At 36.3% G+C, this 18,571-nt stretch overlaps 1 protein-coding gene across 1 annotated transcript in view; it reads left to right on the top strand.

Annotated features, from left to right (window-relative positions):
• Positions 1 to 1,702: 1,702 nt before the first annotated feature.
• The window catches only part of ABCB1 (ATP binding cassette subfamily B member 1), a 35,264-nt gene continuing 18,395 nt past the window's right edge, over positions 1,703 to 18,571 (top strand). The window contains exons 1-13 of the mRNA XM_054273719.1: positions 1,703 to 1,811; positions 2,555 to 2,615; positions 3,938 to 4,085; positions 6,895 to 6,967; positions 10,578 to 10,769; positions 11,433 to 11,604; positions 12,727 to 12,851; positions 13,603 to 13,774; positions 15,367 to 15,480; positions 15,793 to 15,903; positions 16,972 to 17,097; positions 17,289 to 17,492; positions 17,905 to 18,075. Coding sequence (XP_054129694.1) covers positions 1,720 to 1,811; positions 2,555 to 2,615; positions 3,938 to 4,085; positions 6,895 to 6,967; positions 10,578 to 10,769; positions 11,433 to 11,604; positions 12,727 to 12,851; positions 13,603 to 13,774; positions 15,367 to 15,480; positions 15,793 to 15,903; positions 16,972 to 17,097; positions 17,289 to 17,492; positions 17,905 to 18,075 — 1,761 coding nt within the window. The 5' untranslated portion in view covers positions 1,703 to 1,719. The remainder of the gene's footprint in view (positions 1,812 to 2,554; positions 2,616 to 3,937; positions 4,086 to 6,894; positions 6,968 to 10,577; positions 10,770 to 11,432; positions 11,605 to 12,726; positions 12,852 to 13,602; positions 13,775 to 15,366; positions 15,481 to 15,792; positions 15,904 to 16,971; positions 17,098 to 17,288; positions 17,493 to 17,904; positions 18,076 to 18,571) is intronic.

Below are 18,571 nucleotides of genomic sequence, written 5' to 3'. Positions count from 1 at the left end.
ACAAGTTAAAACCCAGTATTCCCAGTAACTGCTGTGGAAAGACTTCTACATAAATACATCACAATGATTTTTGATAAACATATAATACTTATTACCTCTTTATATTCTTCTTGACTGGCAATGATAAACTACCCTTTCTAAAGTAATCCTCAATCTGATAAGACTATCTCTATTCCAAAATACTATAAAAATACTGCTTCACTAACATTTTGACATTACAGGCATGCATGGCAAAAAAACCCCAAAATTTCTTTTTTCTGGATAATTATCAGATTAAGTAAATTTTGTGTGAGTAAAGTGATAGAAGACCTACAAGAAAATTCATGTAAACCTTTTTATCTTCTAGGACAAGTATTTTTATTTAATTTTTCATAAATTTTACTTCTGTGAAAGTGTTGAACATGTCTATTTTAATACATACATTGAAATAAGGGTTATGAAGTGCAAATAATTTATTTAAGTGTTTAAAATTTTTGTTATTTTCATTGAAGCAATGCCTACAGATACTGATAAAAACAGAACATTCCACAGTAGAACAAATGGCCTATTTCAAACTGTTTAGAATATAAACATACATTCAAAAATCAGAATACTTGTTAAGCACATTTCTGCTAACCAGAGCTATTTCCAAAACACTTCTAAATTGAGTCTGAAACTCATCTTGCTGTTCTGCAGTTACTCAAATGAGGAACTATATGCACTGTAGTAAAATCCTGTTTTCTTTCATGCTAGATGGGCAATGTTCTCCTGGATTAGATTTAGAAGATGAGAAAGGAAGCAAAAGATTAAAACAATGTTTTGGTGTTACCTGGTTTCATTCTCACTGTGTATTCAAGCATGGATTCATCTTTAGGTAAAACAGTTACTTCAAGCATTCAGCAACATCTCTAATAAGGTAAAGGGGAGTTCCTTTCAGTTTAATGGGCAAAATTAAAACAACAGTGCCTATAACAGGGAACTTTTCCTGGTGGAAGAATAAAGTATTCAGGCTTGTTTTCCCAGGTGACAATGAACTATGCATGCGTTCAAGAGATAGTATTATTCCCTTTAGGAAAAGGGAGGTACAGTCCAAAGTGCATACATTTCATTACCCAAGATAAACGAGGCTATTGGAGTGGGAAAAAATCCAAGAGAAAGCTATTTGTTATGTCTGTCTTACATAAGAGGAGCGAAGTCCAATCATGCTGCATGTCCTTACCCGTATTAATTCTGCTCAGGTTTGAATAATTTTTCAGAGGAGTAGACGTAAACCAGGAGGAAACTTTCACGGTATGTCAGTAGTTTGGAGGGTTTTTTTAAAATCAGTGATATTTTATAAATTCGCTGATCACTAAAACAAATCAAATTTACTGCATATTCTTTTAAATACACATTTAATCTTTCTTTTATTTCATATATCTGTGCTGCATTGCAGAAAATATTACTCTTATATCATTCAAATGAAACTAAATAAATGACGGAGATATCAAATGGCTAAATACAGAATGTAAATGTTTGTAAGGAAACTCCAAACTTCTGGACTTCTTTCAATATGCTTATACTTGTGCATTATGAATATTCACTTTGCAATATATGATCTTAATAACTTAATTGATTATAATAAGTAGCCATATTTTTCTTTCAAACAAATGATTGTTGAGATTGCTCTCCTCAGCTTAAGATTTTCTATTTCTCAGTCAAATATTATTTTACAGGAAAACTATCTTCAATAAATTTAAAATGCCTTCTGAAGATGAAAAGAAGTATACTGCAGATGGAAATAGTCATGAGATCGCTTCATCCAGCCAGGGTCATGAATCTGAAGACAAACAGTAAGTATTCCTAAATATAGTAAACATTATGTATTGAAGCTTATTAGACTCCATTACCTTGCTTTATATTTTACTGAAATTCGTATTTTGAAACTTATTGTAACTTACTTTGCTAAGAAGACCTAGTAAGAGAAAGCTTTGTATCAACATAAGAGTAGCATTGATTGGCAATTCATTTCATGCAAAAGGGCTATTTATTTTCTCCTTTATAGGACTAAGTGCTCTCAGTATTGACTAGAAAAACAATTCTAAAATATGACAGAAATTATGTTGGAATGGAAATATTGGATACATTTATGTCATCTACTAAAAATTATCTTAAAATTTTTAGTACAGTGGTTAATCAACATTTTACATACCTTGAACATGTTAACTATTCCCTATCCACTATGTACAAAAGTTTTCCTCTCTTCTGTTTTGAAATCTATACAGTGCTTTAGTTCACAACTTCCCTGACCAGATAATGGAACCACCAGCCCCAGTGATGTTGCTTCATCCTTGAAGGGGTGAACTGGGAAGAACAAGACTTAAATTTATAGAAGTTAGGAGATGATGCTACTTACATTGCTGAAGTTTTAAACAGAAACATCTCAAGAATGCCTAGTAAATCATGTTCATTTTACACAATTGTTTGCTCTAAAATTATTCCAAAATTATAATACATTTGAACTGCATTTATATGTTGAATTAGTATTTCTGCAAAATGAAGTCTCTTTTTAAATTCACTAAAACTTTTTTTTTAGCAAGGCAAAGAAGAAGCAGAAGAAAGGGGAAAAACCTAAGGTGGTGAGCCCATTTGCACTGGTAAGGTTTATTCTCTCTATATGCGTCTACATATAGATACACATAGGCACATTTCAAAGTGTAATCAAAAATGGTTACAGTTATGTTAGCATCCTGAATATATGATGCTGTCTCTACCAAATGTGTTCATGCTACAGAATACTACAGACTATAGACTAGAAATCTACAGACTATAGGATAGAAATCAAGCCATTCTTTTTGTGGGTGTAGTTATACTAAAGAAGCTGTCTTTTACAGTATTCTTAGGAGTGTTCCCTTGGTAAATCATCATCCTAAACACACCCATACCAGATATTTGTTTATGAAAGATAGGAATTTCCATGTTCACAGCGAGAAGCTTGACGATATACCTACACTGAGTGTGGTCTTGCCCTCTAAATTACCAGTCAGGTACTAGTCATACTAATTATCCCCATGAGTCATTATTCAATCACATGTGTCAGCAGTAAAGGGCAATTCCATGCTACTGATGAAAATTAAAATTAAGAATTGTATGCTAAAAGGTTCCGGTTTCTTTAAAATTTTCTGTATGTATTTTAAACCACAAACTTGTAATATTTAATCAAGTAAATCCTAGGTCCTCTCTTAGCCATACTGAAATATTTTATATTTTGTAGGTTTAGTGTGTGTAACACACAGCAATGACACTGCAAATAACAAATATAAAACTGTAGTACATGCTGGTGGCCAGTGCCCAATTTCTTTGCTTTGCTATATCAGTTTACACTAGTATAATTATACCATACAACTATAATTTGCATCAGTAAACTTAGTAGTTTACAGTACAGAATGAACCGAATGATTTTGTAATAGATGAGCTCAAACTTTATTAAGTTCAATGGCAAGAGAATTTAAGATTTAGATTTCAATATCTTTTTATGATGTCTATGGTACATTAGGAACATTAGATTTTCTGGCTACATAATAATGAATTTACAGTAAAAGAAATCATTGCCTTAGTTATCATAGCACCATAAAAATTTCTTATAATTTGAACTTTAAATGGCAAATGTAAAAAGCATAATTTTTGTATGTCTTGTTTTCCTATGGTCTTTCTTACTCAGGTGGAGATACTAGTGCATTAAAATGCCACATCTCTCTGGTTTTGAGAGTTTATAGTATATAAGGGCTTATATAGAAAGGATTTATACCTGTACATTTACAATTATTTTAAACTGTATTTCTAAAGAGATAAAGTTGTAGATTTAGGAGAGCAGGTGTACAATTTATAGCTTTTTCTTTACTTTCTTGTCTTTATAGACATAGCATTGTGTTAGCATTCTAGTACAACAGTTAGAATGAATTTCTCTTCTCACTCACAGTTCCGATACTCCAGCTGGTCAGATAAATTATTAATGATAGTGGGCACTGTGATGGCAGTAGCCCATGGAAGCAGTCTCCCTTTTGCCATGATGATTTTTGGTGATATGACTGATAGCTTTGTTGCATCTGGAGAAAAAAATTTCACAGGTAAGAATATATCTGCTATGACAAGATCAATGGCTCCTATTTAAAACAGAAACAGGAAGATTCACACATCTTGACAGGAGATACAGTTGTCAGAAACGACAATGCTATGCTATGATGCAAATTAGCCGCTCATGTTCATTAAAACAGAAATACACTGTGGTTGGGGTGACATTGTAGTGAGTGTCTCCTATAGGCTGCCTGACCCGGGAGACCGAGCAGATGAGGTCCCTATAGATAGATTGGAACAGCCTGGCATTCACCAGCCCTGGTCCTCATGGGGGTCTGCAACCACCCCAATAACTGCTAGAGGAACAACACCACCAGGCACAAGCAATCCAGGAGGTTCCTGGTTTGTGTTGATGATAAATTCTTCAAATGATAGAGGAGCCAGTGAGGAGAGGTGCTATGCTGGACCTCTTTCTTGCTAAAAAGGAGAGACTGGTGGGGAATGTGAACCTGGAGGGCAGCCTGGGCTGCAGTGACCGTGAAATCATGGAGTTTCAGGGCAGCAAGGAGGATGGACAGCAAAATCACTATCTAGAACCTTAGCAGAACAGACCTGGATCTCTTCAAGGACCTTCTAGGTAAAGTACCATGGGATAAAGCCTTGGAGGGGAGAGGAGCCCAAGAAAGCTGGTTGATATTCAAGGATGACCTTGTCCAAGCTCAAGAGCAATGCATTCCAACAAAGAAGAAGTCAGGCAGAAACACCAGGATGCTTACATGGATGAACAAGGAGACAAGCTCAAACACAAAAAGCAAGCCTTGAGAGGGTGGAAGCAAGGAAAGGGAGCTTGGGAGAAATACAGAGTACCTGTCAAGCAGCCAGGGATTAGGTTAGGAAAGCTAAAACCCTGATAGAATTAAATCTGGCCAGGGATGTCAAGGGCAGCAAGAATAGCTTGCATAGGTAGGTCAGTGATCAAAGGGTGATGAGAGAAAATGTGGGCCCTCTCCAAAAGGAAATGGGAGACCTGTTTATTTGAAATACGGAAAAGGCTGAGGGGCTCAATGATCTTTTACCTCAGTCTTCACTGGCAAATGTTACAGGCACACTGCCCAAATCACAGAAGGGGAAGGCAGAGACTGGGAGAGTCAAGAACTGCCTGCTGTGGGAGGTCACGTTTGAGACTATCTAAGGCATCTGGAGTTCCACAAGTCCATGAGACCCGATGAGATGCATCTGTGGTGTCTGAGGGAACGGATGGAGGAAGTTGCTGTCCATTATATTTGAGATATTATGGCAGTCTGATGAAGTTCCCACTGACTGAAAGAGGTGGAAACATAACCCTAATTTTTAAAAAGGGAAAAAGGAAGACCCAGGGAACTCCAGGCCAGTCAATCTCACCTCTGTGCCTATACGGAGAGGATTGACGATGGCCAGCATTACTTTTTTAAGGGCAAATAATGCCTGACAAATTTGATGGCATTTTGCAACTGGGTTACCGATTTGGTGTGTAGGGAAGAGCTTGGACATCATCTACCTGGACTATCTGCAAAGCACTTGACACCGTCCCAATCAACACAGTTTTCACTAAATTGGAGAGGCATGAGTTTGATGGATGGATCACTTGGTGGATAAGAAATTGGCTGGAGGGTCACACTCAAAGAGTTGTCCAAGTGGAGACCAGTGATGAGTGGGTTCTTCAGGAGTCAGTATTGGGACTGACACTGTTCAATGCTTTGTCCTTGACATGGACAGTGGGATCTGGTCAAGCTTTGTCTTTGACATGGATCTGGTGCACCAGTGGGATCTGGTGCACCCTCAGCAAGTTTGCCAACTACACCAAGCTGCGCAGTGCAGTTGATGCGCTTGAGGGAAGGGGTGCATCCAGAGGGAAATTGACAGGCTGGAGAGGTGGATCTCTGGGAATCCCATGAAGTTCAACAAGGCAAAGGGCAAGGTCCTGCATGTGGGTTGGGGTAATCCCAAGCACAATACAGTCTGGGAGAAAAATGGTTTGAAAGCAGCCCTGAGGTGAATGATTTGGAGGTGTTTGTTGACAAGAAGCTCAATGTGAGCCAGTACTGTAGGCTAGCAGCCCGGGAAGTAATATCATGTGCTGCATCAAAAAAATTGTGACCAGCACGTGGAGGGTGGTGTTTCTACGCTCTCTACATCTCTCTGGAGTGCTGCATCCTGCTCTGGGACCCTGCACCATAAGAAGGATAACTGTTGGAGTAACTTCAAAGGAGGGCCATGAAGATGATCAGAGGGCTGAAGCAACTCCCTTATGGGGACAAGCTGAGCAAATTGGGGTTGGAAGGCAACATTTTACCACAACCTGTAGTAATAGGATGAGGGGTAATAGCTTTAAACTGAAAGAGGGACAATTTAGACAAGATATCAGGAAGAAATTCCTCACTATGAGTGTGATGAGAGACTGGGACATGTATACCAGAGATGTTGTGGATGCCTGATCCCTGGAAGTGTTCAATGCCAGCTTGGATGAGGCCCTGAGCAATCTGGTCTAGTGGAAGGTGTCCCTGTTCATGGTAGGGGGGTTAAAACTGGGTTGACCCCTTAAGGTCCTTTCCAACCCAAACCACTCTGTTCTTCTATGTGTGTGTGCTCAAGAAGACTTTTAAATCTCAAATTACAGTGATGTAGTTTTGTAGTCAGTGGAGTTATGACAAACCCTGTATTAGTAATGTTCATTCATGTGCATTAAAATTTCCTCCTTTCTTCCAAATCATCTTGATTCAAAAGGAGATGTAGCAACTCCAGATATGCTGAACAGCATGCAGGGAAACTAATTTGTTAAATCTTCCTCTGTTAAAAGTATTTACTCTTCTCTTCCTTTCTAAGGAAACTCTTCAATGGAGGAATGGATGAATGTCACTGCAGAAATGCTTAACCAGCTGGAAGAAGACATGACAAGGTAATTAAAAATTGATATTTCCTCTTCTTTTTTTAATGTAGTCACACATTTCTAGTCAAGCCATTCCTCTCCCAAGGATGTTTCGCACACTTTAAACAACATAAAAAACCAATGATTTCATAATATTTGTAACTAAAGATTGACACAAGGGATTATTTGAGGCCCTGGTAAGATTCTTGAACATTCCTAGCTATTTCCAACAATTTCCCTGTAATCTCTTGCTCTGATCCATCCTGACAAATTTCAGGGGTGCCCTATATCGCAGTGAAATCTGCATTGCCATCCTTCTTTCTTCTCTTCCTCTGAATTTATAAAGAGTAATTGTCATGATAAAAAATTATATTGATTATCATCTGTCAATACCTTGAGCTATGGTGATTCACCTGCAAAAAAACGTTGAATTTCCAGATACTACCTACTTTGCTGCCAAAGCATCAAGTTCAGCTAAGTCACTCTCTACAAGTACCTGAAAGGAGATTATAGCAAGATGGGGTTCAGTCTCTTCTCCCAGCTAATAAGCAACATGACAAAAAGGAAATGGCCTCAAATTGTGCCAGGGAAGGTTGGATGTTAGAAAAAATATCTTTGTGGAAAGGGTTGTCAAACACTGGAACAGGCTGTCCAGGAATGCAGTTGAGTGACCATCCCTGGACGTGTTTAAAAGATTTGTGGATGTGAGACTGAGGGACGTGTTTTAGTGATGGACTTGGCAGTGCTGAGTTAGTGGCTGGATTCAAATATCTTAGAGGTCTCTACCAACCTAACAATTCTATAATTCTGTAATTATCTAGACTGTAGAAAATGCAGATTTAGATTATATGCCACCTTAAATCTAGCATTCTAGAGCTGGAAACAGCAGAAGACAATAGCCAGTAGGTGCTTCTGCTACAAAACTCCTTAAGGAAAAGATCAAATAAGAAGAAACATAATAACCTGCTAATAGATGTGTTTTGTTAAAAGCTTTATTAACCATTGTCCATACACTTGATTTATGCAGGATGTCTGAAGTTTGTGTGTTTCTTGTACCACTTCATGTTCTTTTCTTCAGGCTGAACTCTGTTCCTCGTTAGATATTGAAAAAAGTCTGATGTACTCTTCAAGACAATTATCTTTTTTGAAGGGAAGGAGATAAGGCATTTTCTGTAGTAAATCTTGCTGTTTGATATCAAAGTGCATTATAATTTTGGGTAACAGTGGACTGTAAACTTATGTAGCTTCAGCAGTTAATTTTTTCAATTAAAAAACCTATGACTATTTACACCAAAAAACCCCAAACCAAAACATACCCAAACAGCTCTTAACCATAAAATAAATGGACAAGGTATGAAAAGGCAGTTTCTTAGAAATTAAGAACCTGAATGTAATGAGAATGAATCAAGAGGGAATTGGCAATTATGCTTTATAGGAGCTTCTTGCTCCTGCAATATTTCTGTCAGTCTCTGACATGAACGTAAGAAATGTTCAGTGGAATATACTTGTTCCCACTGATTCAAAAACAAATTTGAAGGCAGAATTGCAAACTAAATAATGTGTGTGTGGGTAAAGTTACCCTAACTGTTCTGTGTTTACTAAACACTTGATGCCTAGCTGCACAACATTTTCAAAGCCTGTCTTGTGTTTATTCTGAAATAACTTTTTTAAAAATTACTAAAAAATTGCTACATATGAAATTGTAGAATTTGTTTTGCCCGTTATTTAATTGGTGAGTGATCTCTCCCTGCCCTTATCTTCACTTATGAGCTTTGAATTATATTTTTCTCTTCTTAGTCTAGCTGAAGAAGGAAAGTTGTAGTGTCCTCAACTGGAATCCAACCAGTGCCAAACCACCACAAATTAATTCTGAAAGTACAAGCAAGAATAAAAAGCAGCCTTAGTTTCCCTTTAGAAACGAATTATTTACTGATAAATATATTAACAGCAGCACGGGAATAGGTGCTCTTTTCCAAACTTTCTAAATAGAGCCTTGAGTTGGCATTTTCACTGGTGTGACGAAGCTCTTGTTTCTCTAGAACGCCTGCCAGCAGGTCAAATAATGATAGAAACTGTTTGCAAGGACAGAGTTCTCACACGGGTGTGTTCAAGTACTGAACTATACATGTGGACTTAGTTGAGTTTGTTACTCAAACAGTTTACCTAAACTACAACGATTACCCAAAAGAAACAGAACTATTATTTTTCAATTCAATGTGCATTTACTCTCTGATAAGTTACAGCAGTGAATTTACAGACTTTATTTCATCAGCATGGAATCTGGCAAAGCCATGAATCCCTTTGGAAATGATTTGTCAGTAAACAAAGTCCACACATAAATCAATTCTTTGAAGAAATGTTGCATCATAAAGTAATTGTCTAAAGTAATTACTGCTGAATTTAGAATCGGTGTTCTTGGTTTTAGTTTGAGAAGCTTTTTTTCTAATGGAGCCAAACGCAATTGAAGTCAATATTGAACTAACCAGCTTTCTGTTAGGCATTAACCTGATTTTATTAAACACTATGGATACAGTGAATTTCATAATGAGTACAGTTTCGGAGTCCCTAACTGAACTGTATGATATTATAGCCACAAGAGAGATTGGAACAAAATTTGAGAAAAATTTGTAAAGCTATTCTCTCTTAGAGCAGAACATTTGCACACAGATTCCTGAAATTTCTCCTGCCAAGTTTCATTTTAAAGTTCTATAAAATCAGTATGGATAACTTAGTAAAAGAGTGAAGGTCACAAGAGTTCACAAAAGGTCATGAGTCAAGCTTTGTGCTAATGGTTTACTTTTATATAGATACATTATTCTTATAATTGCAGGTGATATACATTAAAAATATTTAATCATTGATTTTAGTTGTGTTTTGCAAATGAAATCCATTAAGTTAAATTTTTTTAATTCAGTTCTGTTGAAAGTTCCATTATGACTGATTATGATGTAATTCTTCAGCAAATCAAAATCGATTTTATTATTTTTAAACAGTTTAAAGCTGTGACGCAGATTTACTCCCAGTCTGAGAAATATCGTGGTTCACATATTCCTGGTTTGGATTTGATACCCTGCTCATAGCACAGGGCTGAATTAATGTAAAAATAAGATATCAGTTATGAATAAGAGATCCAAAGAATTTTTGATCTAATGACATTTGTTTTCAGTAGCTATAAGTATAGTAATGCTGTATGGTCAAATCAGGAAATATTTACTGCATCCATCCACTTATTTATTTATTTATTTATTTATTTACATAGGCATGTTTATGATTTAAATGTGTATGTGCTATACATATATGTGATTTGGTCTGTCTATGTATGTTAAAAATGCTAGGCAGTTTATGGACATGACAGATTCAAGTGAAAAGGGTATTGTATCAGAAATACAGTTCTAAAAGAATCTTATGAGAAAAAACTTACTAAATTTTAAAAAAGATCATTCTGACATTTAATGCTATTCATGGAAAACTCAGCAAGTTTTACAGTGAAGTGTAAGTTTTAGTACAAGAATATAAACCCTAATTCAGATCACACAGAAAAAGTAAGCGTCATGATAAATTCGCACTAGCAAAGTAATTAAACCAATTTTAACCTGATTTCAGAGAATCTTGCCCTTTTTTGATTTTGTTTTCCTTACAGATATGCATACTACTATTCTGGAATAGCAGCTGGTGTTCTCCTTGCTGCTTATATTCAGACTTCGTTCTGGACCTTAGCAGCAGGTCGGCAAATAAAAAAAATTAGAGAAAAATTTTTTCATGCAATTATGAGACAGGAAATTGGATGGTTTGATGTAAATGATGTGGGAGAACTTAACACTCGTCTTCTAGAGTAAGTACACCATACTTTTTCGAATGTTATTTGATCTTGTGAAATATGTAGGACTTAAAAATTTTTATTTTTAAATTAAACTATTTCACTGTGAAACAAAGTTTTCAAGTTTCCTCATGGAGAGTGTCAGGGACTGACTTGCTAGTACTTCTGATACAGGACTATCACAAAGATGTCAGAAAAGCATTTTGTAAAGTTCCCTTGAACTCTGAGGAAGACTAAAGCCCAGCCTATGTTATTACCCCATGAAAAGAAAACAGTTCCTTTCTGGACACACTGAGGACTGAAAAAGGTGCTGGCTCAGCCCAGCAATGTGAACAGCTTTAACTGCATAACATTGCCTTTATGAAATCCTTTTCTTTTATTTCCAAACAACCCACAAATACCAAACTGATAAAAAACTCTGGAATTAAGAAAGTGAGAGTAGTTTTGCTCTAAAGAAAAAAAATTTTAACTTTTTCAGACAAAAGCAGGTTTATAGCATCACAATTTCACAAGAAATATGAAATTTTCCTTGGCCACACTACATAATGCTTTGCCTTGAAGAAAACTGTTATTGGGAGCAGTAATTGAATAATAAAGATTGTCTTTCACATGTAACAAAACTGGAAATCTTTCTTGTGCTTTCTGCATTTTTCTTCCTCTCTGTAATTTGTTTTTCAGTGATGTCTCCAAGATTAATGACGGAATAGGTGACAAGGTTGGATTGCTTGTTCAAGCACTAACAACATTTATGACAGGATTTATTGTTGGTCTCATAAGAGGATGGAAATTAACCCTTGTAATACTAGCAGTTAGCCCTGTCCTGGGACTTTCAGCAGCCCTCTGGGCAAAGGTAAGTTAACATATGTACAGTGTCAGGCTTTATATTAATGACAGATAATGAAATATATCTACATATCTGTAAGTCTTAGTATTAGAATGTGTGCTTAGAGCAATTATAGCTTTAGATAACACTTAGGTGCATAAGCTCTTAGGTGAACTGTGTATCAGTACCCTCTCATTCAAGGCCAAGTCAGATTGGGCTCTGAGCAACCTGGTCTAGTGGTAGGTGTCCCTGCCCATGGCAGAGCAGCTGGAACTAGCTATCTTTAAGATCCCTTCCAAGGTCATTCTACAATTCAGTAATTCTATGTAATTTGAATATTATAATTCCCATAGATTGGGTAGACTTGTTTGGTTTGAAGCTGTTTCTGCTAATATTGCACATACAGAGAAAACAGCAAGATATATGTGTAGAATCCACATCTGTAAATCTTTAACTTACATCCGTATATGTACTTTTTCTCTTGAAAGAAATAATTGCGCCTCCTGGAAAATAAGAGAATAATTTAGAAAAAACCCTTTGTCTCAGACACAGAGGTTTTTTCATAGTTGTTAAAAAATTTGGTAAGAAATTCTGTACAGACCCAGATGAGAAAAGGTCCAAATTTCCATGGGACAACAGTGCATTATATTTTAGAGTCTTCAGACTTTTACGGTATTTAATTTCCCTTATAGTTCAAAGATCATTAAAGCTGTCACTGTCTTGAGTAAATACGTGGCAGAAAAGGTAGGATTGGAGATGTATGTGCCATGTATGTCAACTGGCTGTGTCCCCACAGACTGTGGACACTTCTTCACAGTTTATGCTACAGGGTCCTCTGGCTAAGGCAGCCAGAGATGAGAATGAGCTAAGGAGGTCTGCCTGGGGAAAAACACAGCAACTCACTTTGAGCACTCCTCTTATCTCTTGCACTGGGGGAAAAGGGAAAATCCAGGCCTTAGTTGTTTACAATGTGGAATTATTTGATTGAATTCACAGCATACTTAGGAATTTGATTATTGGACATTCTGCACCCGTGCCTAATATAGTCAAAACGCTTCATATTGGAACACACTAATTGTGATAAAAGCCATTTTGAGTGCTTGAGCTTATTCTGGTTTTCATGTGTCAAAATACTTGATTCTGTATTAGGTTCTCTCTGCTTTCACTGACAAAGAACAGGCTGCATATGCAAAAGCAGGTGCTGTTGCAGAAGAAGTTCTGGCAGCAATCCGTACTGTAATAGCTTTTGGAGGACAGGAAAAAGAAATTAAAAGGTAAGAGCAGTATTTGCTTTCATCACTGGATTTTAAAATACTCACTTCAAATGGCTTGAGATTTTCTTGTATATTTTCTGTTGGGAGTCTTGTGCTTTCTGCATTTTTAGTTAATGAGAGATTGTTAAAAGGTTTGCTACATGCTGAAAGACAATCAGTTATTTTTCTAGAGTTGATATGTTGTCTCTGCATTAAGGGGTATGCAAACGACTTCAAATATCTTACAGTGAGAGCTTTAGACAAAAAAGGACCTCTGTTCTGTGAAGAGATGATGATATGCTTGGTAATCTATAAATAATCTGAGTAATCTACTGAGTAATCTAATCTGAAACTACACTATTGCGTAATCTAATCTGATTACTCAGTAGTTGAGAAGGTGCTAACAAACAGTATCTCTATTTCCACTGTACTGTAAAATATAGATCTGCTGATATATTTTAACCTTTAATCTTGAGTGATTTCCAATAAAAGTTCACTGATCTATAGAAGCAACTTAAATGGCAGTCCCTGACCTGCAATGCCCTTTTATTTCTATATACCAAGTTGACTAATGTTGGCATTTTCAGGGGTTGCCTTAGAAACTCCATGCCTGACTAGCAGGCTTACCTTTATACAGTCTTAGGGTTAGATATTTTATGTACCTAACTGCTGTACTTTGTAAACATTCTTTTTCTAATCCATCCACAGAGCTTTTGTGATGTCTGCCATGGTACAAGTGTGAGTCTATTTTGAACTTCTATCTTTCTTCCAGATATCATAAAAATTTAGAAGATGCTAAACGGATGGGAATAAGAAAGGCTATTACAGCTAATATTTCTATGGGTGCTGCTTTCTTACTAATATATGCATCATATGCACTGGCATTCTGGTATGGAACTACTTTGGTCCTAACTGATGATTACACTATTGGCAAAGTTCTCACAGTAAGTATTAATGAGTTAATTCTCAGTTACAGTGAGAAATAATGAAGAACAAACCTTAAAGTGTGTATTTGACTGTAATAAGAATTATGTCTCAAAATTGGAAAAGTAGCATCCCTTCTTAACAAAAAGATTCTCACCACAGAAGCCTACATGTTGTTTCTGTAGGATTTCACAACCTATATGAGCCCAATTAAAACATATATGATTTTCAACTAATCCTATATATCTTCTGATTTTCATAAGATCAGACTGATATAGAAACAGTTCAAGCAAAAACTGAAGTGCAAGACCTTTTCTAGTTGCTATTTGCTTTCAGAGGTCTGAATACATTTCCAGGGTGCAGAAACAAATACTTTTTTTTAGCTGTTGTGCACTCTAAGTAGATAATTTTCTTAATGTTTGCTAATGTTTTGCACCATGAGAGGTTGGAATCACTTCTTGGTATTTTTTAGAAATTAGGTGGGATAAAAACACACTTGTGACTAGGAAATACTTCACCATCTAACTGAAGGAAGAAAACCATAACACTTAGATCATAGCTTGAATTATTCTCTTGATGTGGAAACCATTCTAATTTTGTATGAAATATGAAGAAAAGAGGGAAAGAAGAATAACTTTGTTAACCATGATGAAACCCAGCCAGTTGACCATATGCATATATTTGTATATTTTTTAAACTACCTGTTTCATTGATGAATCACTGAAGCTTGTGGAAAATGTCTCTGATATGTGGTTTTGGCTCTTTTGAACCTTTTGTACAGGCTGGCATATGGAAGGTTCAGTGAAGTTCATGGCCTTATGTGTAATTTATTCTGTTCAAAGTATTTGCAAGCTCTATTGCAAATTGTGTTGCAGTTCAAATAATGCATTATCCATGTATTTATGACATGGATAATGCATTATTGGGTGTAAAACCTGTGAATGATCTCTGTTCAAGAGGATGGGTGTGACAGACTTTGCTCTGACTACTATGGCTGTTATGATCTCTGAGCAGGGTGGTTTAATTGCTTTTGTTTTGATACTAACTGAAAGCAATGAACTACTATTCTGAGAAAATTATGAATTTTTCTCTTCTGCTACTGTTTCTTGTTTGCTTGCACTTTGCTCTTTCATTGAAGTGGGGTATCCTTTATTACTTTTTGATGAAGAACTTGGCTTTCTATACTTGTCTCACTGTCTCTTTGAAAGCAGAATGATAGTGTTTTGCACATCTGTTGTTGTTCTGTGGCAGATATGTAATACACTTTCCAGTCTTTGGCCAAAGAATGCATTAGTACAATAAATCCTGAGACATCAAGTGCAATTCTAAATTTTTTGTCATAGGTTTTACAACTCTGAGTCACTTTTGCACTTTTTCTCAATGTATTTGCAAAATTAATGTTGTACAGCTTCTCAGTTCTGATATGAACCTTAAAAAGCCCTTTTCTTAATGTTTTTCTTTGCCCAAGAGAGACCTTTTCAGTTTTGCTTTAATTCTAGATTCATTAAACTTCCCTTAACAGACCTCCTTACCCAAAAATACCTAACAGAAATAAATATAATTTTCTGCTTAAATAAGAATGAATACATGCCTCTGTAAACATTTCTTCCAGGTCTTTTTCTCTGTATTGATTGGAGCTTTCAGTATTGGACAGACTGCTCCAAGCATAGAGGCGTTTGCAAGTGCAAGAGGAGCTGCCTACGCCATCTTTAACATAATAGACAATGTGAGTATCATTGCCCTCATTATAATTTCAAAACTTCTCTTGAAGGTAAGAGACCCTTCTTTTTAAAGACAGGAACTAAATTCACACAGAAGCTTAATGGAAAAATTTTGTAAGTATTCTTGCATGAGCATATCAGCAATGTAGCAATGTAGCAGTGAGGGAGCAAAACATTGTGTCACTTAGATCTTTCAGAAATCTCACCTAAATTATTTTAAAAACCTGTTTAACATTTCTGCAGAATAATGGTGCACTCGAGGACTTCTTTATGAAAAAAAAATTGGCTTTTATTTTATTTTATTTTATTTTGCACAGGAACCTCAAATTGACAGCTATTCAGAGGCAGGTTACAAACCAGACCACATAAAAGGGAACTTGGAATTAATAAATGTTTACTTCAATTATCCATCCAGACCAGATGTTGAGGTACTGTAATTGAAACTTCATATATATATTACAGTGGAACATATGGATCATATGTTGGGAAAAAATAATTTAAAATTCACATAAATTAATTTTTGTTGAAAATCTAACAGTTTCAGATTGATTCTCTAATGCATTTAAAACTACCGTGTCATCACAGTGATTTTAGTTAGATTTATTTCCACCTTAGGTAAACATGTTAAGTTTCCTGAATAATTTTTTTTGTCTAATGCCCTAGTTAGTGTGGCTATGCAAAAAACTATACATATATATTTCTATAAAAATAATTTTACAATCCTAGCTCAAATGTTTGTGTATAGTAATAATAATGAGCTAATAAGTTTTAAAATAATTGCAATGCAGCTCTGCTATGACTGTGTCTGAACCAAGAAAAAAAGAAAGCAGTTTCAGCTAGGACTTGCTGTTTATGGAACAGAGATCAGAATCTGTACTTGTCTAGACAGAGAAGAAGTTTTCTTTTTAAAGCACTGTCATGTATTCGGAATCTTAAGGCAGTGATGATAGATAACATATCAATGGTTCTTGAAAATATTTCCATGGAAAGTGTCTTTGCATTATGTAATTTTCCTTCTTTACCTTGAAGGAAAATCCCTGACCTTGATAAAGTGACCTTTCTTAATTTTGGTAGGCAGCAAGGAAATTTACTCAGCTTTTAACCATGAATTTTACATAGCTTCCCTGTAGTTAGTATATGATGAATTAAAGAAAAAGGTGAGGCAACATAACACAGAAATTTTTCATTGTATTGTTTTTGTATTTTCTGTTAGTTATGAATAGTGTAATACCATTATTTTGTCATATGAACTGGTTCATGAGACAGGTAATTGAGAAGTGTGTTGTATGGTACATTGATACTGAGCCAATTGTGATGTAATTATAAGGAAAAATAAGCTGAAGTCATCAGTAATGCAAATTGTAATCCACATGTTTATAAATTTTTTCTACAAAATTCTGCTAGAAATATAAAATTTATTTCATTCTAGTCTTTCACATTTACCTTGACATTTCTAAATACTGTTAAGTTTTTGACCAACCTTCTCATATGGACAGATACTGAAGGGCTTGAATCTCAAGATTAATTCTGGCCAGACAGTGGCCCTGGTTGGTGGCAGTGGCTGTGGGAAAAGCACAACTGTTCAGCTCATCCAGAGATTTTATGATCCCAAGGAAGGCACGGTAAGACACCTCAAGTGAGATGAATGCTCTGCACACCATGTGTTGAAAGTCTAGTTCCAGCCTCGCTGCTCTTGTCAATTTTCCAGTGACATGGTGAAGTGTCCCCTGAAATGGCACATGCTGGCATGGAGAGAGAGGTTCCTTGATCAAAACAAGCAGTAGACAGTTTTTGTCTGCTCTCTTTTGTGTAGGTTACCTTGGATGGGCAGGACATTAAGAGCTTAAACATACGGTATCTGCGGGAGGTTATTGGCGTGGTGAATCAGGAGCCCGTGCTCTTCGCCACTACTATTGCAGAAAATATTCGCTATGGCCGTGAGGATGTCACCATGGAGGAGATTGAAAAAGCCACCAAGGAGGCAAATGCCTATGACTTCATCATGAAGCTACCCAATGTAAGTAGATCAGCTCTTCTGGTGCAATAATTTCTTCTAAAACTTCTTGTTTTAGAAGAAAACTAACACATTTAGAAGAAAGAAAACTTCTTTCTTCTAAAACTTCTTAAACTCAGAAAGAATGCTTGTTAAGACAGGAAGCTATCCTGGACCTGTGAATATGCAGAGCTGTGCAGAGCTTCCTCATAACTTTTGAGAATAATGTTCATTTTATATCTTCAGGCAATGATTTGGCTGTCATTTGAGGAACTACCAGAATTCCAGGAACACAAATGATTAGTTGGGTGTATCCAGTAGGTGTTTATTCCTGTAGAGAAAGGAGAAGGTGTTACCAGCATCTCTGGCATTGCTGACATCTTTAGTGGAGGGACTGTGACACTGAGTCTTTTCAATACATGTGTTTGTCTTGTAGAAGTTTGAAACTGTGGTTGGAGACAGAGGGGCACAGCTCAGTGGAGGCCAGAAGCAAAGAATAGCAATTGCCAGAGCTTTGGTTCGCAATCCTAAAATTCTTCTGCTTGATGAGGCAACATCAGCTTTGGATACTGAGAGTGAATCAATTGTGCAGGCAGCACTGGACAAGGTCAGTAGAGTTTTAGAATGAAGCATGTAAGTAGGAGCCTAATATTTACTTCTTTCTTGGACTTCTGTTGAAAATAGAGACACATAAAAACACAAAATGTAAACTTTAATCTGGCCAATATTCTTTGTACAGAATATTTGCAGGCATTACAGAGAGAAATCCTACTCCAAATTAGAAGATGGAATAATATTTTCTGCCTTATCCAGCTTAAATCAACATTTTCTTGGTATAAATACCATCCTCGTCCATTATCTGTCTTACAGCCGTTCATATTGTTGTCAGTCTCCTGTCCTTGCTGAGCCTCATGAGATTCTCCTGGGCCTGCTCCTCAGGCCTGTCAGAGACCTCCTGAATGCCATCCCTTCCCTCAAGTCAATAAACTGCACTGCTCAGCTTGATGTCACCCTGAACTTGCTGAGTATGCACTCAATCCCATTTACCAGTATCAGTCATGAAGATAATGAATAGTATGGGTCCCAGTATGAGGGACCACTTG

Source organism: Melozone crissalis, unplaced genomic scaffold (assembly GCF_028551555.1).
Source record: "Melozone crissalis strain CALT ecotype California unplaced genomic scaffold, PUWL_Pcris_2 ptg000016l_1, whole genome shotgun sequence".
Classification (NCBI taxonomy): Eukaryota; Metazoa; Chordata; class Aves; order Passeriformes; family Passerellidae; genus Melozone; species Melozone crissalis.
The sequence above is the reverse complement of the archived record's forward strand: the minus strand, read 5'-3'. Positions and strand labels throughout refer to the sequence as shown.